At 45.1% G+C, this 26,176-nt stretch overlaps 1 protein-coding gene across 2 annotated transcripts in view; it reads right to left on the reverse strand.

The window, feature by feature from the left end:
• The window catches only part of LOC124789502 (F-box/LRR-repeat protein 2), a 551,725-nt gene extending 527,527 nt beyond the window's left edge, over positions 1 to 24,198 (reverse strand). For both annotated transcript variants that reach the window (XR_007016125.1, XM_047256886.1), the window contains exon 1: positions 24,077 to 24,198. Coding sequence is in view for 1 of the 2 variants with exons in the window: in XM_047256886.1 (XP_047112842.1) it covers positions 24,077 to 24,187 (111 nt within the window). In the remaining variant the exon portion in view is untranslated. The remainder of the gene's footprint in view (positions 1 to 24,076) is intronic.
• Between the last annotated feature and the right edge of the window lie 1,978 nt (positions 24,199 to 26,176).

Raw genomic sequence — 26,176 nt, forward strand, 5'->3', positions numbered from 1 at the left:
ATAGCCAGCAGTTCATGTGAGCAGAGATGAAACTTCGGAGGAGGCAATTACTGGGTGTATGGTGTGTGATCAAACACTTCCCTTAAAAAACGCTGCAGGAGCATCTTCGTTGCCCCTGCAGAGCGCTGCCGAGAACGGTAGTGAATAAGGAAATGCATGACAGTTACGTCATGGGGTCTGCGTGACATCAGGCGAAATCTCTCACCAGAGCCTGATACTTGGCGGGAGACATTTTCTAGGTGTGGTCGGTGTGCACTCAGAACTGAAAAGAGCGAGAGTAGGGCATACTACAGACACTTCCCAACACATCGACTCAAAGTTTCATCAGATTCTTACTGTAGCTTCCATTTCGTGCATACATCAGGAACCATTACAAGACAGCACTAAAAGGGAAGATTAAACATTGACCTGAAAGTTACAGCACAGGTGCATTTAAGCAGCACGAGGAAAGAAGCTACAAGAGAATTGTTGAGTATCATGGAAATGTTTAGGACTATAATTCCAAGAATGAAAGTTACACGTTGGAAGATGAGGGGGGAAATGTTCGTAATACTCGAGATACCATCCACTAAAATGTAACATAGGTCGCAGACTATGATTTACATAGCACAGCCAGATAAATCAAGACGAAAAAAGCCCACTACAAAGGAATTACACGAATAGGACGAAAATCGGTAGATATGATGTACATGTACTGACACAAAAAGATTACAGTTTCAGAAAAATGGATGATTCATTCAAAAGGCAGGGCTTCATAAATTGAGCAAGTCAGTATCGTGTTGGTCCATCTCTGACCCATATGCAAGCAGTTATTCGGCTTGGCATTTATTGATAGAGTTGTTGAAAGTCCTCCTGTGACATATGGTCCCAAATTCCGTCCAATTGGCGAGTTAGATCAACAAAATCCCTAACTCCTTTTACGGTTCTGTCCGTAATGCTCCAAACATTGTCAATTGGGGAGAGATCCAGCGACCTAGCTGGTCAAGGTGGGTTTTGGCAAGTACGAAAACAAGGAATAGAACGTCTCGCCGTATGCGAGCGGGCATTGTCTTGCTGAAAGAGGAGTCCAGGGTGGTTTGACATGAAGGGCTACAAAACGGGGCTTAGGATATCGTCGACGTACCCCTGTGATGTAACGTTGCCATGGATGGCAATCGTAGGTGTTCTGCTATGAAAAGAAATGACACCCCAGACCATCACTCCAGGCTGTGAGGCTTTATGGTGGGTGACGAACAGTTTGGCGTCCCACCATTGTCTGTGGAGGCTCCAAACACGTCCCTGCTGGCCATCGAAGCTCAGTTCATAGCGGGACACATAACTGAAGACAATTTTATACCAGTCAAAGAAATTCTAGATGTCTCTAGGTGCCCCAGACAATGGTGGGATACCATCCTGACTGTCACCCACCATACAGCCTGACAACCATAAGCGATGATCTGGGGTGCCATTTCTTTTCATAGCAGGACCCCTTTGGTTGCCATCCGTGGGACGTAGACAATATTCTATGCCCTGTTTTGTTGCCCCTAATGGCAAGCGATGCTTGGACTACAGTTCAGAAAGATTATGTCTGTCTGCATATGGCGAGAGTTTCTTCTGCTTATCTTCGTGCTTGCCCAACCCTACCTTGGCCAGCTAGGTCGCCGGACCTCTCTCCAATTGACAATATTTGGAGTATTCTGGTCAGGACCCTCCAACCAGCTTGGGATTTCGACGATCTAACGGGCCAATTGGACAGTATTTGGCACGATATCCCTCAGGAGAGCATCCAACAACTATATCAATCAATACCAATCGGAATAACTTCTTGCATAAGAGTCAGTGGCGGACCATCGCGTTAGTGACGTTCACAGTTTGTGAAACACTTTCACTTGAACAGATACTCCAATTTACGTGAAATTATAATCATTTATTTCGCTGTACATGTACATCACATCTTCCAATTTACGTCCCATTCGGATAGTTCCTTCGTAGTACATCGATTTTTTATAGAATTCATTATAATTTCTAGAATGCAACTTCGATAACGGAAGATGAGAGGGAAAGTGTTCGTAATGCTCGATATGCCGTCCATTAAAATATGGCATGGATCACACACTATAATTGTAAATAATTCTGCCAGATACTTCTCTCTGTCCCCTCTTAATTTTAGGTCAAATACTAAAACTGCAGGTCGGAACTTAAACTTACTGTCAAACACTGTACAAAAACTAACTCTGTAATGCCGAAGACCTGTAGGAATTTCTACAGTCTTTATTGCTTTATTGTGTTTCGTTCTAGACGTTCCCTACTTGCAAACTTGAGTTTGTATTTCGATTATCAGAGTTCCGCAAGGATCCGTCGTTACTGTATTGCTTACGTCACTACACCAAAAACGCTGTTTCTGAAGATGAACCTAGTATTAATGAGTAATGTTGGCTGGTAACATGGCGGTTTACAGAATTTTGTGTTTTCTGTCCGAGTTTAGAGAGGAATAGTTTTTTTGCGAAAGAAGCTAAACACCTTTTGCGTAACGTACAGCATAGTCCTTTATAGTTCCCCTGTTGTACATGGAACATTAAACTGAAAGCGAATGAGCCTAAAGATTCCAGTGCGCCTTTAGATTACTGGGTGCGTCTATCAGACAGCGTACCGTGTGACAGTTTTTTTTTCCTTTTAATGCTGTTAGACCCTCTCAACCCAGCTGCTCCAGAGTGCCTTTTATCTCTTTGCGGTCAGGAACGCCAGCAGTGGATATAAGTGTGTGGTCTGGCGCAATATCACCCGTGCGTGGCATTCACCTTGCTTTAACTCATCGTTCGACTGGTTTGATTCTGTGTCCTGCCTTTTCATATCTAGAGCTAATCTTTTCGTCTGTGAGTTACTCTTACACCCAGCATCCTTGACAATCTCGGTGCCATCTTTCCGCACTGATGCTGACCTAAACTGAGGACGAAGAAATGATGTCTGCAAGGCAACCGTCCACATACTTTACACCTTCCTCAGGGGACCACACCGTGGTTCAGGTCGAAAAAAATCGATTTTTGGTTTTCATCATATTTCTATATATGAAGGTTTTATTTAAGTACTATGAAAAGGATATTGCTGAAATTTTTTTCAAACATTTTAAGAGCATTTTCCTACCACGTGTGTTTATGTGCCACGCCCACTTTTCTATCACCGACTGTCAACTCTAAGCCATATGGAGATGCCATTATTAGCAAAATAGAATGTGTAGGCCATTTTCAAAAACGTTTGGGAGCAAGGCTGAGAAAACTAATTGTTGATATAAGAGGAAAACAATTAGAAGACGGAAAATTGTTGACTGGACAGGGTCGGTTAACTAAAACTGAAATAGAGAACTTGCAGGTATACTATGGGCAGGCAATTAGGAGATATAAAGAAAATCTGGAGGCAATGAAGAGAGATATTTGAGCCATATTCAGCCATAAGTCCTCTACTGATGATAAGCCATGTCATGGATTGTGTCCATCAGGAGAAAATCCGTGGTGCAAATACAATAGGGCTCAGGTAACTGGAGAATCTTATTCTCTCCAGCATTCTCTTCCTGCTGCTGTTATTACAGCAATTAAACCTATTTTCAGAGACTTGGCTCACCCTGACCTTATAAGGAAATGTCTGCATGGGCAGACACACAACCCAAATGAATGTCTCAACAGCGTAGTTTGGAACCGCCTTCCTAAATCTGTATTTGTAGGCATGCATACAATGAAACTAGGAGTTCATGATGCTGTTATTACATTCAATTGTGGTACTATTGGAAAGTGTTCGGTACTGAAAAAGCTGGGTATTAATGCTGGTGAAAATATGATCACTGGGCTGCAACATTGCGATAAAATGAGGATAGCCGATGAAGACAGGTCTGCATCTAATATGGCCAAGAAAGCAAGACGAACATCCAGGAAGGTGAAAAAGAAGCTGGAAGACCTACTAGAGGTCAAAGAAGGGCCATCATATGCAGCAGGGCAGTTTTAATTAACTGTAAGTAAAAAATTTCAAAAGTTTTTTCTTTAAAGTCAGTTTCCCGCAAACTAAAATTTTCAGTACATATGCCCAATTATATCAGAAACTATCATAGATAAATGAATGAAATTTTCAGAGACTCTGCATAACATAAAAAGCCATCTCTGGCACTACATTCATTAATATTCTCCCATTAGGAAGTTCACAAAAAATATTTTCCGCAGAAAAAAATTAATATTTTTCGTTAATAAATTTAAAAAAGCGTTTCTTAAAAACTATAAAATGGATAAAGTACATTCTAGTACAATTGACTATTAGAATCATGTAACATACAGCAAAAATATTAAGGTCCTGCATCAAATAGTTTTTTCAGAAATGACTCCAATACTTGCCTAAATTAACATGGATTAGATAGGCAGGGTGTGGTCCCCTTAAACTAGACATACTGCGCTTCCACCCCTGAACTGACTATCGCATTTTTCATATCCCAGGCGATCTAAATGAAAAGAGCTTGCCCTAGTTAGTGGGCGAGATAAATACTGATAGGCCATCGCGGTTTATTATTCTACCCACTACCACGCCATGGGAAGGCACGGACTACACTCTACGTGCTGGGAGCCATTGATCTGAATGGATATTGGGAGACGGTGGTAGAAAACGCAACACAAAAAAATATATAGAATTAGCACAGAGAGATATATTCTGGAATTAGCACAGAACAACTTAATCTTAACCAAGGGCAGCCTCCACTGACATAGACATATTCGCAGCAGGACATATAGAAATAGCTTTCACCTGTAGCTACACAAATGTAACTGAGAACTCTTCTGGGAGAGTAGGTTTCGACAGCAAAAGCAAGGGCGTGGAGGGGGGACAGAATTCGGCGAACCTCACCCGCATGGGTAGCGCTGCTGCTCTCCCGTAGTACTGCGAAGCGATCGTCAAACTAAGGAAACGGCGATCGAATGCGAGCATCGTTATCAGACTGTGCCCGAAGTCACGAATCGTTAAGTTTTACCGTCGCATGGCGGAACGTACGTGTGGGCAATATGCTGTCGCGAGCGAGACTGTAGTTAGTGGACCTTCCAAGAAGACGTTCCAGAATGGGCTGGAGCAGCGATGCTCAGGACTTTTGTCTGCTGGTCCACACTTCACTTTAGTTTATCTACGGCTGAAAAAAGTAGTTCCGGTGCCAACTTGTTGGGTGATCAAGAAGCTAGCTGTCGTCTGTTGGGCCATAGACCTGCCGCTTCCTCTTTGCTTCAGAAGTTTCCTAATCTGGCGCAGCCTCGGCCGCTGGGACGGCGGGATGTTCCGTGTTCGTAAGCGCCTCAAGTCCAAGAAGACGCTCCGTTTAAAGCTGAATCTTTTTAACGGGCGACGCCATTTTTGAACAGTTTCTTAACTCCTCTCGACATGACGCTAGCCGAGATCCGTTTACAGATTTCGATTCCTCTATTTGCCATGAATTATTATTACAAGGTTTCTTTCGTTTCTGTAATTATTTAGATGCTTTAATTCGTGGTTGAATCTTTAGATGCTTCGAAATAAAATTAATATGTTACTTATGGATAGAGCAGCGGTTTGTTTCTCGTCAAAAGGTCCCAAATCTGTCACCCGATTTCAAATTCATTGATTACTTTTGACTCATCTTTGTTTCCAACCTTGCGCGGCCATCCACGCGCTCGTCACTGCCCGTTGCGTTCTTGGGTGGGTTCGTCACACGATGTGTTACGTTATAATCCGGAGCACCTAGTCTCCTTTGTCTAAGATGTCCGGCAGTCTGTGACACACTCGTGGATGTGCAGTGACGAGTTCCTGAGTTATGCATCCAATAAACTTGAGGTTTTACCTGGAATGAATGGAGGATCGTGCTCTTGACAGATTTTGCTGAATGTTTATTGTTGTAAAATCTTCTCGTAAGCAAATGGTATTGTGTATAATACCTAGCGCTCGGATTTTAAGGTGGTAAAGATCAGGAAATTATTTATTTTTTATGTTTTAAAAATACTTGAAATGTCTGACAAAAAAGTAAAAATATTTAGTTGTAATTCATTTTATCTGTGTGAATATGAACACTACGCAGTATTAACTAATGCAGTTTATTCTATGTCCCCCTGATTGCTGAAGAATTACAACACACAATGAGATTCATCCTCAAGTTGTCCATCACAGATGACTGACGATTACCCCGACACATTGTCTTCCACTGGGATGAGGAGTGTTCCGCGTTACAAGATGCCAGTCTCGCAAATTTATAGCAGGGCACGTCGTTGAAACGCAAACCGATAGTCTCTTCTTGATGGCAAAACTCACACGTCTCAAATTTTGTACATAGTTGAAACCTACTATTGTTCTCAAACACATGTCTGAATTTATTTTGAAATATTTGTTCTGTAGATCCACGAGGACTGTTAACTTTTCTTTCGACGTCATGAATGTTTGAACTGTTTCTGACAGAAGGATTCCTATCTTTTCATATCTGTCAATTCTGCTGCAAAGGAAACACAATTTAGCAGTTATATACGAGGGTCATTCCAAAACTCATGACAACTGCGGTGTATATTGCCATAACGCGACAACATGAGAATTCCACGATCTGCATTAACCGGTACGGCAGTGTGTATATGAATGGCAACATAAAACAGGGTTCCAGTACAGGAGATCACGTTAAAGGCCGAAATGAAACACTCGCGTTGAAACGCTGCGCAAATTTATTGCACACAAGTACAAATGGAACAAAAATGAATCAAAATCAACTACTGTGCTTCAAAATAGCCCCCCAGCGCATACGCGCACCATTGTCAACGATGGGGAAGGCGATGAATGCCATTAGCATCGCCATCAACGCTTGCCACCTATTGCCGAAATGCCGTGAGGACATCCTGTCCTCTTTGCAAAGCACCTCCAACGCAATGGTTTCATGTGGAATGGGGTCGAAGTCGCATGGACTGAGGTCTGGTGAGCAGGATTGGTGGGGGAGGGTCCATCTTGCAGCACGGTCAACCTCACACTGAATGTTTCAACCGCTGGTAGCGAGCCATCCTTGCGTGCGATCGCAATTTGTCGGTTGACTTCGGTAGTGTTTACCATGAGCTTTCGAAAGTATTTACTGCGACTATGGTGACGGTACAAGTTCGCACGATATACCATAGCTGCCATGACTAATGGAATGATCCTCTTACGCCAAGTCATTTTTTAACACTGTCGCTTAACAGTTCCTGAAGGTTTCCAACTGAAGCTGCATCATCTTTGTCCACAGTACATTAGCTACTGAGACAAAACGATCGAAATTTTCGGCATAATACTCGACTGCAGCAAGCCGAGTTCCCCACCACATTAATACTGGGGTGGGTGACAAGTGGGACGTGGTGATTTCTTCTCACTGACTTAAAAGTACCCACTTTACCATTATAAATGGTTCAAATGGCTCTGAGCACTATGGGACTCAACTTCTGAGGTCATTAGTCCCCTAGAACTTAGAACTATTGAAACCTAACTAACCTAAGGACATCACACATATCCATGCCCGAGGCAGGATTCGAACCTGCGACCGTAGCGGTCTCGCGGTTCCAGACTGCAGCGCCTAGAACAGCTCGGCCACTTCGGCCGGCTCATTATAAATCAGTTTATCCACATTGGGGTATACTGCTCCAATTTCTTCAAATGGTTCAAATGGCTCTGAACACTATGGGACTTAACATTTGAGGTCATCAGTCCCCTAGAACTTAGAACTAATTAAATCAAACTAACCTAAGGACATCACACACATCCATGCCCGAGGCAGGATTCGAACCTGCGACCGTAACAGTCGCGCCGTTCCGGACTGAAGCGCCCAGAACCGCGTGGCCACAACGGCCGGCTCCAATTTCTTCATATAGCGTGTGTAAACAACGTGCATTGCATTTAACATGGATCATTTTTGGATAACTAACAAGGCCGGCCGCTGCCATCTTCATATATGCTGCAGCACCTGTCGTTAACAGTAAAACATTGTCAAACTTCACACCATATCGCCACAAAATTTGTATTGCTTCGTTAAATAATCTTGCAACTGTCACATAGTTCATAGTAACTATTTCTTGCCTTGTTAGCAGAAAACTTCTTCGAAATCACTTCATCGTTTTTTTAGTACCTCAACAATAACATACCCAACTTTGCACACACGGAACGAATTTGTTGTAGATGTTGGTAAATTTTTTTTCTTAACGTTGATTCTTCAGGAGTGTCAAGATTTGAACATTTAGAGAGAAAATTTCCTTACATCGGTTTATTTACCTTAGGAAGAGGTATGTCGGCTGAATCAAACGCTCTATATACATCCTCACAATAAGTTGATGTATTAAGTACTGCAGAGGTACCTGGAAATGCATCACTACTTAGAGGATGTTTTTTGATCAGGCGCGAAACTGCAGCAGTATGTTCCTTGTCCTCTAGGTGTGTAACTTGAGATCGACGTTCAGCTTTTATGGCTTTCCCATATGGTTGGCAGGATATGACGTGTCCATCTGAACTAACATTATCCTTAAATCCTAATGTTGTTTTTTCTTTAGTCACTGTAGTATTTATAGCACCAGAAATGAACTACTTGTGATCAAGTTGGAAAGAAGTTTATACACGTGGTGCAATATGGCTATAGACAGGAAAACCACCGGCTTCTATGGAGAGTGCGACCGATAAGATGATAAACACACAGCCGCTAGCTGTTATGTAAAGACAGAGTAAGGTACGCTCTCCATTTAACACAGGGGATGCTTGTTTTAAAATTAAATAGTTCAAAAGCTTCTTTCTCATTTAGCCGCGCGGTCTAGGCGCTGCAGTCATAGACTGGGCGGCTGGTCCCGGCGGAGATTCGAGTCCTCCCTCGGGCATGGGTGTGTGTGTTTGTCCTTAGGCTAATTTAGGTTAGGTAGTGTGTAAGCTTAGGGACTTATGACCCATAAGATTCCACACACACATTCTTTTCTTCCTCATTTAAGAAACACAAAACAGAAATAAAATAAATAGAAAGATCAAACATATTGATAAAAAGCTTAATTATCTTGAGCTAATAGCTGGCACCGAATATCATCGATATTGAATCTGGAATGGAGTAGGGCAAGGTCCAACAAATGTTCTGTAGGGGAAAGAACTGGAGATCTTGATGGACAATGAAGTGCCTCAACATCATGCACTCAGTCAGTTCATCCACCTGGGGATACCAGAAGACTAGTGAAGAAGATCCCAAAAGATGGGTCGAAAAGTCGAAGTTTGTTGAAGTTTGAAGAGGGGAATATGACGCCGCTTAACAACTCAAAGGATTTTTGACTTCACTGGGACACCCTATAATGTATATATCCACACAGACACGCTTCATATACACATATAAAATGTGTGTGTGCGTGGATGGATGGGTAAGTAACTGTGTGTGCCGTACCGTGCAGATTTCATGTCCTGTGAGAGAAAGTTCTTTCAGTTTCTGCCATAGCCCTACTTTATTTTGTTATCTTATCCTGACTATATTAAGGCATTTAAAACACAATCATCTTTCCATAAGGCTGAAAGTAGATGTCACTGTCACTAAGTAATTGAAGTAAATGCAGTCACGAAAGACATGCAAGGAAGGCAACAAAACTGTAAATGTATAGACGGGTTTTTTCCCAGCTATGTAATACGTCGGCATAGCCATCCATAACTAGAAGATCTTGGAAAACAAACTTCACCTTTGATCACCTATCAGTCGTCCATATCACATCACTAATGCATGAAGATAGCCTTTCCCAGGGAAGATGAAAGGCATCAGAAAAAAATGCTCTTTTTGACTCGGTTACAAGTGTGCGTAAATAGCTGCATTAAACTACAAGCACTTCCAAATATTTCCCATTTCTCTGATCGTGAATGAGTCGTATATTTGTAGCGCCACCTCAATAAAAAAAAATGGTTCAAATGGCTCTAAGCACTATGGGACTTAATATCTGAGGTCATCAGTCCCCTAGACGTAGAACTTCTTAAACCTAACTAACCTAAGAACAGCACACAAAGCAACGATCGAGGCAGGATTCGAACCTGCGACCGTAGCAGCAGCGCGGTACCGGACGGTAGCGCCTAGAATCGCTAGGCCACAGCGGCCGGCCATCTCAATCGCTGTGTGTACCCCTCCACTAGTTATGGAAAATGTTTCAGACAGCAAGACTTCAGGTACAAATGAAAATGTATCCGTTCCTTAATGACACATTTTGCCTACTTTGCAAGCTGAATACAATGGTAACTCAGGATAGTAGCATGTGGCCATAATAATATGACACAGCAGTGGTTACTACGTCTCTGCAGTTGATTAAAAATGTGGACAGAAGCTGAAAAGAGATAACCTTGAGGGCATGGATGTGTGTGATTTCCTTAGGTTAGTTAGGTTTAAGTAGTTCTGAGTTCTAGGGGACTGATAACCTCAGATGTTAAGTCCCATAGTGCTCAGAGCAATTTGAACCATATTTCACAAAACACAAAAATATTGCATCTCTCTCGCTCTTCTTCTTCTTCTTCTTCTTCTTCAGTGTCCATCCCTGAGATGGGTTTGTAGCAGTACGCCATTCCACTCTTCTGTCTGGTTTCCTTTTCATTCCATGCAAAGGGGCCGGTTCGATTCCCGGGCGGGATGGAGATTTTCTCCGCTAGTGGACTGGGTGTTGTGCTGTCCTCATCGTCTTCTCATCATCACGCAAGTCGCCCAACGTGGCGTCACCTGCAATAAGACTCGCACCTCGGCGACCGAACTCCCGCGGAAGGGGAATCATTTCATTTCTTCCTTTTCATTTCCCCATGCATAACTCACTGACTTCTGCTGCATGTGCGACATCCCCGGCGAATCCTTCTCTCAACAGCTCTTTCTGTCATTGCTCCAATGATTTTATCATGTCTTACATTGCGTCCTACGACTTCGTCTCTTCTTGGTTAGATGTGCCTCCAGAGAGATCTGGTTTTCTGTACTCTTCTCAGCACCCCTTCATTTGCAACTCAGCTTCTCCAGCTGATTTTCATCATTGTTCTATAGCTCAGAATCTCTCCATGGTTTCTAGCCGTCTCCCCTTCTGTTTTCCTATTGTCCAGACACTACACACGACTTGAGTCGTTCTCTTGTTTATTTTCATACCATACTGATTACAGAAAATCCTTTCCATTGTACTGTGGACCTTCTCAAGAACTTTTTCGTCTCCGTGACCGCAGCAATATCATCTGCGTAAAATAACATGTCTGTCTTCCGCCCAATAATTTTGACACCTACCTGAGTTGATTCGCGAACGTGGTCGACAGCTTCTTGGACATAAGCATCGAATATAAATGGCAAGAGAGTACATCCTTCTCTCGCGTATATTCTAATTTTTACTTCATGTTCCTTAAGGAAATTCTTAATTAGAGTCACTTCGTTCTTATACACTACTGGCCATTAAAATTGCTATACCACGAAGATGACGTGCTACAAACGCGAATTTTAAACGACAGGAAGAAGATGCTGTGATATGAAAATGATTAGCTTTTCAGAGCATTCACACAAGGTTGGCGCCGGTGGCGACATCTACAACGTGCTGACATGAGGAAAGTTTCCAACCGATTTCTCATACACAAACAGCAGTTAACCGGCGTTGCTTGGTGAAATGTTGTGATGCCGCGTATAAGGAGGAGAAATGCGTACCATCACGTTTCCGACTTTGATAAAGGTCGGATTGTGGTCCATCGCGATTGCGGTTTATCGTATCGCGACATTGCTGCTCGCGTTGGTCGACATCTAATGACTGTTAGCAGAATATGGAATCGTTCAGGAGGGAAATACGGAACGCCGTGCTGGATCCCAACGGCCTCGTATCACTAGCAGTCGAGATGACAAGCATATTATGCGCATGGCTGTAACGGATCGTGCAGCCATGTCTCGATCCCTGAGTCAACAGATGGAGACGTTTGCAAGACAACAACCATCTGCATGAACAGTTCGACGACGTTTGCAGCAGAATGGACTATCAGCTCGGAGACCATGGCTGCGGTTACCCTTCACGCTGCATCACAGACAGGAGCGCCTGCGATGGTGTACTCAGCGACGAACCTGGGTGCACGAATGGCAAAACGTCGTTTTTTCGGATAAATCCAGGTTCTGTTTACAGCATCATGATGGTCGCATCCGTGTTTGGCGACATCGCGGTGAACGCACATTGGAAGCGTGTATTCGTCATCGCCATACTGGCGTATCACCCGGCGTGATGGTATGGCGTGCCATTGGTTACAGGTCTCGGTCATCTCTTGATCGCATTGACGGCACTTTGAACAGTGGACGTTACATTTCAGATGTGTTACTACCCGTGGCTCCACTCTTCATTCGATCCCTGCGAAACCCTACATTTCAGCAGGATAAAGCACGACCGCATGTTGCAGGTCCTGTATGGGCCTTTCTGGATACAGAAAATGTTCGACTGCTGCCCTGGCCAGCACATTCTCCAGATCTCTCACCAATTGAAAACGTCTGGTCAATGGTGGCCGAGCAACTGGCTCGTCACAATACGCCAGCCACTAGTCTTGATGAACTGTGGTATCGTGTTGTAGCTGCATGGGCAGCTGTACCTGTACATGCCATCCAAGCTCTGTTTGATTCAATGTCCAGGCGTATCAAGGCAGTTATTACGGCCAGAGATGGTTGTTCTGGGTACTGATTTCTCAGGATGTATGCACCCAAACTGCGTGAAAATGTAATCACATGTCAGTTCTAGTATAATATATTTGTCCACTGACTATCCGTTTATCATCCGCATTTCTTCTTGGTGTAGCAATTTTAATGGCCAGTACCGTGTACTGTAGAAGCTGAGCAACACCCGGTGTCTTCGTATTTTAGACTTGCTTTCTTTAGCACGTTGAACATTTCTTTCCAGACAACATTATCAAAGGCGTTTTCCAGATCTCATTCACCAGCACCCGTCCATCCTCGAAGGATGATGGTGTAGCACAGTTGTTTCAGACTCTGCAACATCTGCTATGGCTGGAATGTCCCACTCAAGAGTGGCAGTCTCTACTGCAGTTTGGGCACTTGAAATGTGAACGACTTCACCAGAGGCCGCTCTCTCCCCCCGTCTTGCCCTCTTCCTGATGTCTTCTTGCATGCGTTCGTTCTCTGCAAGCTCAACCCCACTGCATACGGCTTGTCGCCACTTGACACGGTCACCAGCTGTATTTTCCCACTGACTTGGATCGATGCTGGCCTTGGTCAGATCTCTCTTGCAGACGTCCTTGAAGCGAATGTGCAGTCTTCCTACTGGCGTCACACCATCCCCAAGTTCTCCGCGTAGCACTTTCTTCGATATTCGCTCAGGATCCGTGCGCCTGGCATGTCCCAGCCACCTTAGACGTCGGTGGCTCAGGAGTGCACGAATGCTGGTTGTGTTTGCGAGCCGTAATACTTCGGTGTTGGGTACTCTATCCTTCCTAGAGATCTGAAGAATCCTCCAGAGACAACGGAGATGGAAGCAGTTCAGTCGGGGTTCATGTTTAGCAAGAGTTGTCCATGTCTCACAGCTCTATTGAATGGGCGGTTAATATTCTAGTTTGAAACGCATTTTATTTGTAACTGGAAACAAACCGACGGCTTCCATTGCCATTGTGCGTCGCATGAAACCTGAGATGAGCAGTGTTTGCTTGGGCTGATTCCATCTGCGAACTGCAGAAACGAAATTACGAATATCTGCCGAAACACCATACAAAATGAGCCTGACGAGTTTTAGGAGAGAGACTGTGCAAGGTGTGTTGCAAATGTAATTAGTAATAATGAAATAATAAACTGAAACGTAATACCCGATGTTGATGTTTTACTGCGCGCCATTTTAAAAAGAAGCTAGCTTTTCACGTAACTAAATGTCTGCGCCGTCGTATTTCCTAAGCTATGTTTCGTACAACGATATAATTTTGCAGGTACATTCAGTGATATATATGGATACTGCCTCCAAAATGTGTCGCGAGTAGGCGTATTAGTAAAGAAGTAACAATCTGAAACGTTAAGCTCGATGCGGTTATTTTACAGCATGAACTGAGAAAAAGTGGTTAGGCATAAACTTTTTTCCTTTCATTGTTTTGTTGGGGATTAAAAGCTTTGAAATTGTGCGTAGTTTTTTGTTTGTCACTAAGCTCTCTCATTCCCAAATATTGGATAAATAAAGTCAGTAATGGTTCAACTGGCTCTGAGCACTATGGGACTTAACTTATGAGGTCATCAGTCCCCTAGAACTTAGAACTACTTAAACCTAACTAAGCTACGGACATCACACACATCCACGCCCGAGGCAGGATTCGAACCTGCGACCATAGCGGTCGCGCGGTTCCGGACTGAAGCGCCTTGAACCGCTCGCCCACTTCGGCCGGCTAAAGTCAGTAATGCTGCCCGGTGATAAAGACACTGTCTCATTGTGTTAACCTATTAACTTAAAAGTATACTTCTTAATGAGTAGATTGTGACGGCATTTTAAATCTTTAAATTCACTCAATAATTAGGCGAAATATTGAAAATCAATTTTTCGTCTCTGGAATCCGTCATATAGGCAAACTGCAGTTGGCACTGTTTTCCGGGTTACAGGATAGTCGGTTAGTAATAAAGATAGCGCAAGCTATCTGACGGGAAAGGACGGTACAACTGTTTGCGATAGCACACCAGGCTAAAAGAAGAACGAAAATTGTTTGACATCCCCCGACGTTGGAACCAAAACGGACATTCGTTGTGTAGTAAGAGTTACGTCTCTGCAGTGATGTTGATCCCATCCTGTAAGAGAAAATCGTTAGAGAAACCTAACTAGATCGTTCTGGATAAAAAAATAATAATTCCGCGAGCGATCAGTGTGACGTCGCGGCGCAGGATCAACGTGTTCAAAAAATGGTTCAAATGGCTCTGAGCACTATGGGACTTATCTTCTGAGGTAATCAGTTCCCTAGAACTTAGAACTACTTAAACCTAACTAACCTAAGGACATCACACACATCCATGCCCGAGGCAGGATTCGAACCTGCGACCGTATGGGTCGCGCGGTTCCAGACTGTAGCGCCTAGAACCGCTCGGCCACTCCGGCCGCCGATCAACGTTTCGTCCGTCACGTTAGCGGAGGTTATTTTGGCAGAGGAGGTTGTGACGCGCCAATCAGCGGCCTCAGGTCGTGGTGTTTACCAAACAGTGCGCCCCAGAGCAGGGAACCCGGCATCTGCTGAGCGAGCTACTGTTCTCCAGCGTCAGAGCGCTCCTTGCGGCGACATGCTGCCGCGTGTTTCTTCTCTGTCAGAAGAGTGCCTCATATCTACTGCGCCGCCTGTAACAGCGCCTCGCGTCTCACACATTTCCGTTCACTTGCTGGTACACGTTTCTAAGCTTCTCACTTATTTGGAAATGTTTGACTGACGGGGCGGGATGCTGATTCGTACACTTAGGGAGATGAAAAGCGTTACGCCGTCAAGCATAAGTTCGATATTTGTCAAACTTTGTGACGTTCAATACGTAACGGATATTAGATTAAACTCTCATCCCATTCGTAAGTGCTGTGCATCATCAGCTGTAATATGGCATCAGTAGACAACACAGCAGCTCAGCGCGTTCGGTCAGAGTGCTGTCTATCCTCTGTAATACACTGAAGCTCCAAAGAAACTAGTATAGGCATGCGTATTCAAAAACAGAGATATGTAAACAGGCAGAATACTGCGCTGCGGTCGGCAACGTGTATAGAAGATAACAAGGTCTGTAGCAGTTTTTAGATCGGTTACTGCTGCTACAATGTCAGATTATCAAGATATAAGTGAGTTTGCACGTGGTGATACAGCCGGCGCACGAGCGGTGGACGCAGCATCTCCGAGGTAGCGATGAAGTGGGGATATTCCCGTACGACCATTTCACGAGTGTACCGTGAATATCAGGATTCCGGTAAAACATCAAATTTTCGACATCGCTGCGGCCAGAAAAAGATTCTGCAAGAACGGGACCAACGACTACTGAAGAGAATCGTTCACCGTGACAGAAGTGTAATCGTTCCGCAAATTGCTGCAGATTTCAATACTGGGCCAACATCGACATGGGATTTCGGAGCCGAAGGTCCACTCGTGTGCACTTGATGACACAAAGACTTACGCCTCGGCTGGGCCCACCAACATTGACATGTTGCCTTGTCGGACGAATCTGGTTTCAAATTCTATCGAGCGGATGGAAGTGTACGGATATGGAGACAGCCTCATGAACCCGTGGACACTGCATGTTAGCAGGGGACTGTTGAAGCTGATGGAGGCTCGTTAATGTTGTGGGGCGTATGCAGCAAGAGTGATATGGGACCCGTGATACGTCTAGATCCGACTCTGACAGGTGACACTTACGCAAGCATCCTGTCTGATCACCTGCATCCATTCATGTCTATTGTGAATTCCGACGAACTTGGGCAATTCCAGTAGGACAATGTGACACCCCAAACGTCCAGAATTGCTACAGAGTGGCTCCAGGAACACTCTTCTAGGTTTAAACACTTCCACTGGCCACCAACTCCCCAAGACATGAACATTATTGAGCATATCTGGGATACCTTGCTACGTACTGTGCAGAAGAGATCTGCGCGCCCTCGTACTCTTACGGATTTATGGACAGCCCTGCAAGTTTCATGGTTCAAATGGTTCAAATGGCTCTGAGCACTATGGGACTTAACTTCTGAGGTCATCAGTCCGCTAGACTTAGAACTACTTAAACCTAACTAACCTAAGGACATCACTCACATCTATGCCAGAGGCAGGATTCGAAACTGCGACCGTACCGGTCGCGCGGTTGCAGACTGTAGCGCCTAGAACCGCTCGGCCACCCCGGCCGGCAAGATTCATGGTGTTAGCTCCCCTCCAGCACTACTTCAGACATTACTCGAAGTCACGCCACGTCGTGTTGCGGCACTTCTGCGTGCTCGCAGGGGCCTAAGCGATAATAGGCAGGTGTACCAGTTTCTTTGACTCTTCAGTGTAAAAAAACTGATTGAAGCATTCAGCTTGAAGGGGCGTCAAGTGACGCCCGCATAGATCAAATGCCGAGAATAGCAACGAACAATGCGAAGAAACAGGGGGATAGAGTCTTTGACTGCTAATAAAAACATCCTCCGTCTCGGATTCGACCCAACCACTGCTTACATTTTGAATAAATCTCATGAGCAATGTCAGCCGAAGACTTTCACTGTACGAAGCCATGCCAATGTCGCAAGCAGCAGATGAAGAGATAGAGATGGTATATGAGGAAGTAGAACGGGTAATTCAGTATGTAAATGGAGATGAAAATGTATCAGACAAGGTGGATTACAATGCGCTTGTGGGCGAAGGAATAGAATACAAGGTTACTGGACAATATGGGTTTGGCAGCAGGAATAAAAGAGGAGAAGGACTAACTGAGTTCCGCAATAAAGTCCGGGAGGTAATAACGAATACTCAATTCAAAAGTCACAAGAGAAGGACGTAAATTTAAGGAAAGAAGATTTGGTTTACGTCCCTTCGACAAATAGGTCACTACGGACGGGGCACGAGATCGTATAGTGTCAAGGATGGGGAAGGAAATCGGCCGTGCCTTTTCAAAGGATCCAACCCGGCATTTGCCTGCAGCGATTTAGGGAAATCACGGAAAACGTAAATATGAATGGCCGGACGGTGGTCTGACCCGCCGTCCTCCCAACAGTGAGTCCAGTGTGCTAACCAATGCGCCACCTCGCTCGGTGGGGGAGGTATGCTTCGAAAAGACGCAGAGCCACGGGAAGGTTCCCGCTGGACTGCACCATTGTCAGACAGAGACTCCGATATGAGATATTAGATTGTAAGGCGTACCCAGCTGAAGATGTAGACTCAGATCACAATTTAGAAATGATGAAGAGTAGATTGAAGTTTAAGGAAATCGCCCAAAAGAACCAGTGTGGAAGGAAGTGGAATATTGAAGTACTGAGGAATGACGAGACACGTTTATAAAGTTCGCCAAGCATGTGGATACTGCGATAAGGGACACCGGAATAGGCAGTTCAGTTGAAGAGGGGCGCACATCTCTACAAAGGGCAATCATAGAACTTGGAGAGACAAACTGCGAAGATACTTTGGGTAACAGATGAAAGTAGGGAATACAAAAACTTTCAGGGAAAGACAGGAATACAACAATATAAATCACTTAGGAATGAAATAGACAGCATGTGCCGGGCAGCCAAGGCTGCAGGAAATACACTCCTGGAAATTGAAATAAGAACACCGTGAATTCATTGTCCCAGGAAGGGGAAACTTTATTGACACATTCCTGGGGTCAGATACATCACATGATCACACTGACAGAACCACAGGCACATAGACACAGGCAACAGAGCATGCACAATGTCGGCACTAGTACAGTGTATATCCACCTTTCGCAGCACTGCAGGCTGCTATTCTCCCATGGAGACGATCGTAGAGATGCTGGATGTAGTCCTGTGGAACGGCTTGCCATGCCATTTCCACCTGGCGCCTCAGTTGGACCAGCGTTCGTGCTGGACGTGCAGACCGCGTGAGACGACGCTTCATCCAGTCCCAAACATGCTCAATGGGGGACAGATCCGGAGATCTTGCTGGCCAGGGTAGTTGACTTACACCTTCTAGAGCACGTTGGGTGGCACGGGATACATGCGGACGTGCATTGTCCTGTTGGAACAGCAAGTTCCCTTGCCGGTCTAGGAATGGTAGAACGATGGGCTCGATGACGGTTTGGATGTACCGTGCACTATTCAGTGTCCCCTCGACGATCACCAGTGGTGTACGGCCAGTGTAGGAGATCGCTCCCCACATCATGATGCCGGGTGTTGGCCCTGTGTGCCTCGGTCGTATGCAGTCCTGATTGTGGCGCTCACCTGCACGGCGCCAAACACGCATACGACCATCATTGGCACCAAGGCAGAAGCGACTCTCATCGCTGAAGACGACACGTCTCCATTCGTCCCTCCATTCACGCCTGTCGCGACACCACTGGAGGCGGGCTGCACGATGTTGGGGCGTGAGCGGAAGACGGCCTAACGGTGTGCGGGACCGTAGCCCAGCTTCATGGAGACGGTTGCGAATGGTCCTCGCCGATACCCCAGGAGCAACAGTGTCCCTAATTTGCTGGGAAGTGGCGGTGCGGTCCCCTACGGCACTGCGTAGGATCCTACGGTCTTGGCGTGCATCCGTGCGTCGCTGCGGTCCGGTCCCAGGTCGACGGGCACGTGCACCTTCCGCCGACCACTGGCGACAACATCGATGAACTGTGGAGACCTCACGCCCCACGTGTTAAGCAATCCGGCGGTACGTCCACCCGGCCTCCCGCATGCCCACTATACGCCCTCGCTCAAAGTCCGTCAACTGCACATACGGTTCACGTTCACGCTGTCGCGGCATGCTACCAGTGTTAAAGACTGCGATGGAGCTCCGTATGCCACGGCAAACTGGCTGACACTGACGGCGGCGGTGCACAAATGCTGCGCAGCTAGCGCCATTCGACGGCCAACACCGCGGTTCCTGGTGTGTCCGCTGTGCCGTGCGTGTGATCATTGCTTGTACAGCCCTCTCGCAGTGTCCGGAGCAAGTATGGTGGGTCTGACACACCGGTGTCAATGTGTTCTTTTTTCCATTTCTAGGAGTGTATGTGAAGAAATCGAAACAGAAATGGTTATGGGAAGAACGGACACAGAACACAGAAAACTCAAAATAGTCTTCGTTGAAATTAAAAGCAAGGGCGGTAGTGTTAAGAGTGCAATGGGAATTCCACTGCTAAACGAAGAAGCCATAGCGTATAGGTGGAAAGAGTACATTGAAGGCCTTTATGTGGGGGAGGGCTTGTCTGATGACGTGACACAAGAAGAAATTGGAGTAGATATGGATGACACGGAAATTTCAAAGAGCTCTGGACGACTTGAGGTCGACTAAGGCATAAGGAACAGATAACATTTGGAATTTCTAAAGTCATTGTGGAAAGTGGCAACCAAACGGCTATTCAAGTTGGTGTGTAGAATCTATGAGACTAGTGATGCAGCATCAGTCTTCCGGAAAAATATCGTCCACACTATTCTGAAGATAGCAAAAGCAGAAAAGTGCTAAAAGTATCGCACAGTGAGCCTAATAGATCAAGCATGCAATATACAACAACTGCGATGGAACATAAGATTGGAAAACCAAAAACAAAGTGCTTGGGTTAGAAAGGGTGTAAGAGAGGGATGCAGTCTTTCGCCCCTACGATTCAATCTCTACATCGAAGAAGCAATATCGGAAATACACTCCAAGACAAAAAAAGGAAAAAAAAAGATTCACCACGAATGAATTATCTGATAGATGAGATATACATGACCAGACAAACAAATGACTAGAAATTCAGGAACACTGAATCATTTATTTACGAGAAAGAGCTCCACAAATTAAGCAAGGCAATAACATGTTGCCGGCCGAAGTGGCCGTGCGGTTAAAGGCGCTGCAGTCTGGAACCGCAAGACCGCTACGGTCGCAGGTTCGAATCCTGCCTCGGGCATGGATGTTTGTGATGTCCTTAGGTTAGTTAGGTTTAACTAGTTCTAAGTTCTAGGGGACTAATGACCTCAGCAGTTGAGTCCCATAGTGCTCAGAGCCATTTGAACCAATAACATGTTGATCCACCTCTAGTCCTTACGCAACCTGTTATTCGACTTGGCACTGATTGATAGAGTTGTTGGATGCCCTTCTGAGGAATATCGTGCCGAATTCTGTGCAACTAGCGAGTTAGATCGCTAGTTGGAGGGCTCTGGTCATTATGCTCCAAACGTTCTCAATTGGGGAGAGATCCGGCGGTCTTCCTGGCCAGGGAAGGGTTTGGCAAAGCACGAATACAAGCAGCAGAAACTCTCGCCATGTGTGGGTGGGCATTACCTTGCTGAGATGTATGCCCAGAGTACCTTCCTATGAAGGTCAACAAAACTGTGCGTAGAACATCGTCGACGTACCGCTGTGTTGTAAAGGTGCCGCGGATGACCACCAAAGATACCCTGCAACGAACTGAAATGCCACCCCTGACCATTACTCCCGGTTGTTGGGCTGAATAACCAACGACAGTTTGGTATCCCACTATTGTCTCTGTCGTCTCCAGATACATCTCCGGCCTGGAATCTCAGTGACTGGAGTATAATTGTCTTCAGTGATATTAGTCTTGCTTCGAACTGAGCTCCGATGATCAGGTGTGCCATTTCTTTTCATAGCAGGAAGCAATATTTTGACGTTGATGCAAAACATCCTATTCATAGGTGCATCACAGGAAGAAAGAATGGTATCCTGCGACTCTGATCTGCAGATTGGGAAACGCAACGTGTGTCATACTGAGTGCAGAGAGGCTATCCCTCATGAACACACGTGCCAGATCCAGCCACAGTATGGTGCCTTTCCTCATTTAAGAAACTACAAACCATTATCAGTCTCAGGAGAAGACTCACTTCTACCATGCAAGGGGAACAGTGTGCCACAGAACTGCTGTAGCAGTCTCCCAGTGCTAGTAATGAAACTAATCAGCGCCATATATTTTTCTTTGATTTACTTCTCGATAAACAACCCAGTGACTATGTTACAGATCGCAAAGTTTTGCTTTTCTATTTATAATTAAACTAAAAAATAAAGGACTGTTTTACTTATGCTCAATAATAAAAACGTGCAATAAGTAGTTATTTCAAACTAAAAATGAATAACACTGAAAAGTTGTGATAAACATATTTATCCAAATGTTGATAATACGTTCGAAAATTATTATTGTTGTTGTTTCCGTAACTTTCTTGGACGACAGTAAGAAAATATTCCTAAAGTAAATATGAATTGCACGAATCACATACGACTCTCTTTGGATGTATACAGGGCATCCCAGGACGAATGGTCAATATTAAGACAGGAATGATTATTCGAAGCAAATAAGCCTAGTAAACACTGACTCTAAAATGCATACCTGAAAGGTTATGAGCACTTACTCGTCTTAGATATCGTGAAACAAATCTCTTCTAGTGCTACATATATGCTTTCCATACTCTGAGGGGTGGTAGTGTGGACCAAAACCAGGAAAAACGGCCAGTAACCATGGGGTCTAAAGTGCATGTCTTAAGAGCTTTAAGCACTTGTTCAGCTTGGCAACCGCGAAACACATCTTTTCTATTGAACAAATGCTCGTAGCTCTTAAGATATGCGTTTTATGTCCATCTTTAATAGACTTCTTTGCTTTGAATGATCGTTCCTGTCACATCCCTGAATACTGATGCTTACTCCTGGGACACCCTGTAAACGACACACTGTAATATCTTCATGCTGCGAGCTTTGCATCACAGGTCATCCTTATATAACTGTTTGGTGCATATTAATAGCGTTGTGTTCTAGTAGAAGTTGTGTTCTTAAATTGAGAGGGCTGTTGACCCCCAAAGTGTGGGAAAGCAGTCGTTTAGGCGGCGTAGTTTTCAACTGTTTTTTTCCTCTGATGTGCTGTGGTATTCTGAGGCAATAAGTAACGAAGATTAAAAAAACTCCACAACGTAAGATTTCTAAACTTAATGCATGGTTTAAACAAACCTGTATTTTTCCACATTAAGTAGGAAATAACCATATAGACAGTGCGCAGCCAGTTAAAAGAAACTTCGAGAAGGCTACCCTGAGAAGAAAAGCTAAGTAACTTATTCATTTTGGAGAAGTGCTTTTTCGCGACATTGTAATCATTGACCTCGCCTTTGTATTTCATCATACCCAGTACGCATCAATGTATGCCACTGCTGAGGAACTTCAGTCAATCATTTTAATGAGTCCCAATAAAAATGAAAGAGATTTGATACTGACGTCCTACCATAACCCAACTGGGAAAGCATGGAGGTCAGCATGCAGTGGGCCTAGTCCGCCCATAGCAGTAGATGTAGAAGAAGCTGCTTCACTCTTCCTTGGTTTGGTGGGGGAGGGGGGGGGAGGGGGGGAGGGATGCCATATCTTGTGACATAAGTCATAGCCCCTATTGCATGGTCTACCTGTCAGCCGGAAATAATAATCGGGGCTGCATATGCACCAGGCGTCACTAGTTCGACAGTAAAACCTTTATCCGTTACGAATGTGGAACACCGCGGCTGTGATGAATAAAGGTTTCGACAAATTACTGCAACCAGTAGTCAACAAATTACTGCAACCAGTAGCCTTTGTTTTATTATTCAGTTTTTATTTCCCATTGCCGGTTCCGTATCGCCTAGCGGTTCATCATCAGATAGTACATAGTTATCGCATGTCTTCAGGATTGTGGGGGTCGTGTAGCTGTGGCAAATGTATGGACGGAACACATAAGCACTGAATGTAGCGAGAGTTATTCACATTAAGGGATCGAGTTAGTTGCGTTACTTACAGTTATTAGTATCTGATCGTTTGTTCTCGCTGTACACATCGTTTTGGAAAACATAAGATATGTTTTACAGTCACATTAATTTCACAGCACTTCACAAATTTAGCCACAGGCAACAACTTCCATGTTCTTCACAAAATGTAAATGAACAAAAGAGCATGATCAAAGCTATGTTCTTAGAATCTGTGCAGGAACAGAGAGTTTTTTGTTCAGCGCTTGGACTGTGCATTGGCGACAGTGACTATGTATGTATTAATACTACATAAATTATTGCAAAAATAACACGTAATTACACTGCAAACCTGACCTGTGTTATTTACAAAATCTATTAAACAATGATTTTGTATGATATCTCAACCACAGTGTTAGTGCTGAAATTATGTTTGACATTCATCCTTATATTTTAAAAAACTAGAAACCCGCCTCAATTGCGAAAAAAGCACCTAGTGTTAACCTAGGTTTCGGCGTAGATAACTACACCTTATTCAGAACAATAAAACCCACAAGTGCCTAAGGAGACCTTTGTCAATGATTAAAAGAACACAATAGCTATACATTTATAAACGAAAAAAAGGAAAACACAAATAGTACATATGTACAAAGTCAAAACCACTACTTGACTTAATGGTGTACGCTCCACCCCACACCGGCCTATGTTCGATGGGCCATGACCCGCCATAAACTGCCTCTATGCACCTCAGCAGCGCATATTGGTAAGTCTAGAGGCACAGCGGCGAGCAGGCACATAGAAGTGGTGTGGATACGCACCGCGGAGGGCCGCCTGCTGCGGCGGCTGGTCCTGGAGTCGTGGCCAGCCATGTGCAGCAGCGCCGCCTCCACGGCCAGCTGGTCCCACGTCGACATGCGCCGGTCGCCCATGGCGGCCCCACCTGCGGCACAGCCCACACCTGCAGCACGGCCACACACGCAACGCAGCGCGCTAGTCGCACCGCCGCCACCCTCTCTGCCCTAGTGCGCTCTTGTGTTTAGTGACGCGAGATGTACAACTTAACAATGCAACACGGGAAGCGTTCACCCAACAGATCGCCGATTTTGCTCATCTTTGGTATCGTCCAGAAATCGAGGCGCCACATAACAGTCGGGAACGCTCATCGATACCACAGACATCACCGACGTCTCACTGCAGACGAATGGGAGGCGCACCTAAAGATATGCCCTCTCCCTCAGCACAGCAGCGCGCTCGCACTGAGGTCAATATACAGCCATGCATGGAAGCACTCCCACAGTTCGGGACCTAAGCTAAAGCAGTCAATATCATCGAGTAGGATTAAAGTGTTATTCAAGTCTCAGACGGAAAAGTACTTTTGTACACTACTGGCCATTAAAATTGCTACACCGACAGGAAGAAGATGCTGTGATATGCAAATCATTAGATTTTCAGAGCATTCACACAAGGTTGGCGCCGGTGGCGACACCAACAACGTGCTCACATGAGGAAAGTTTCCAACCGATTTCTCATACACAAACCGCAGTTGACCGGCGTTGCCTGGTGAAACGTGGCTGTGATGCCTCGTGTAAGGAGGAGAAATGCTTACCATCACGTTTCCGACTTTGATAAAGGTCGGATTGTAGCCCATCGCGATTGCGGTTTATCGTATCGCGACATTGTTGCTCGCGTTGGTCGAGATCCAATGACTGATAGCAGAATATGGAATCGCTGGGTAATACGGAACGCCGTGCTCGACCATAACGGCCTCGTATCACTAGCAGTCGAGAGGACAGGCATCTTATCCGCATGGCTGTAACGGATCGTGCAGCCTCGTCTCGATCCCTGAGTCAACAGATGGGGACGGTTGCAAGACAACAACCATCTGCACGAACAGTTCGACGACGTCTGCAGCAGCATGGACGATCAGCTCGGAGACCATGGCTGCTGTTACCCTTGACGCTGCATCACAGACAGGAGCGCCTGCGATGGCGTACTCAACGACGAACCTGGCTGCACGAATGGCAAAACGTTATATTTTCGGATGAATCCAGACTCTGTTTACAGCATCATGATGGACGCATCCGTGTTTGGCGACATCGCGGTGAATGCACATTGGAAGCATGTATTCGTCATCGCCATACTGGCGTATCACCCGGGGTGATGGTATGGGGTGCCACAGGTTACACGCCTCGGTCACCTCTTGTTCGCATTGACGGCACTTTGAACAGTGGACGTTACATTTCAGATGTGTTACGACCCGTGGCTCTACCCTACATTCGATCCCTGCAAAACCCTACTTTTCAGCAGGATAATGCACGAGCGCATGTTGCAGGTCCTGTACGGGTCTTTCTGCATACAGAAAATGTTCGACTGCTGCCCTGGCCAGCACATTCTCCAGATCTCTCACCAACTGAAAACGTCTGGTCAATGGTGGCTGAGCAACTGGCTCGTCACAGTACACCAGTCACTACTCCTGATGAACTGTGGTATCGTGTTGAAGCTGCATGGGCAGCTGTACCTTTACACGCCATCCGAGCTCTTGACTCAATGCCCAGGCGTATCAAGGCCGTTATTATGGCCAGAGGTGGTTGTTCTGGGTACTGATGTCTCAGGATCTATTCACCCAAATTGCGTGAAAATGTAATCACATGTCAGTTCTAGTATAATATATTAGTCCAATGAATACCCGTTTGTCAACTGCATTTCTTCTTGATGTAGCAATTTTAATGGCCAGTAGTGTAAATGTTGAGCTTCGTACTTAGAGAGATCAGTTTGTTAATTAGTGCATCATTGCTTTAATAGGCAATGATAGTTGTAAACCATCAAGCATTCCTATGGCAATGGATCGTATCAAGTTAAGTAAATCTATTTATCATTCATGTAATAAAGTGAACTAATATTTTATATGTTGTACTTAC

The sequence above is a fragment of the Schistocerca piceifrons genome, chromosome 3 (assembly GCF_021461385.2).
Source record: "Schistocerca piceifrons isolate TAMUIC-IGC-003096 chromosome 3, iqSchPice1.1, whole genome shotgun sequence".
NCBI lineage: Eukaryota > Metazoa > Arthropoda > Insecta > Orthoptera > Acrididae > Schistocerca > Schistocerca piceifrons.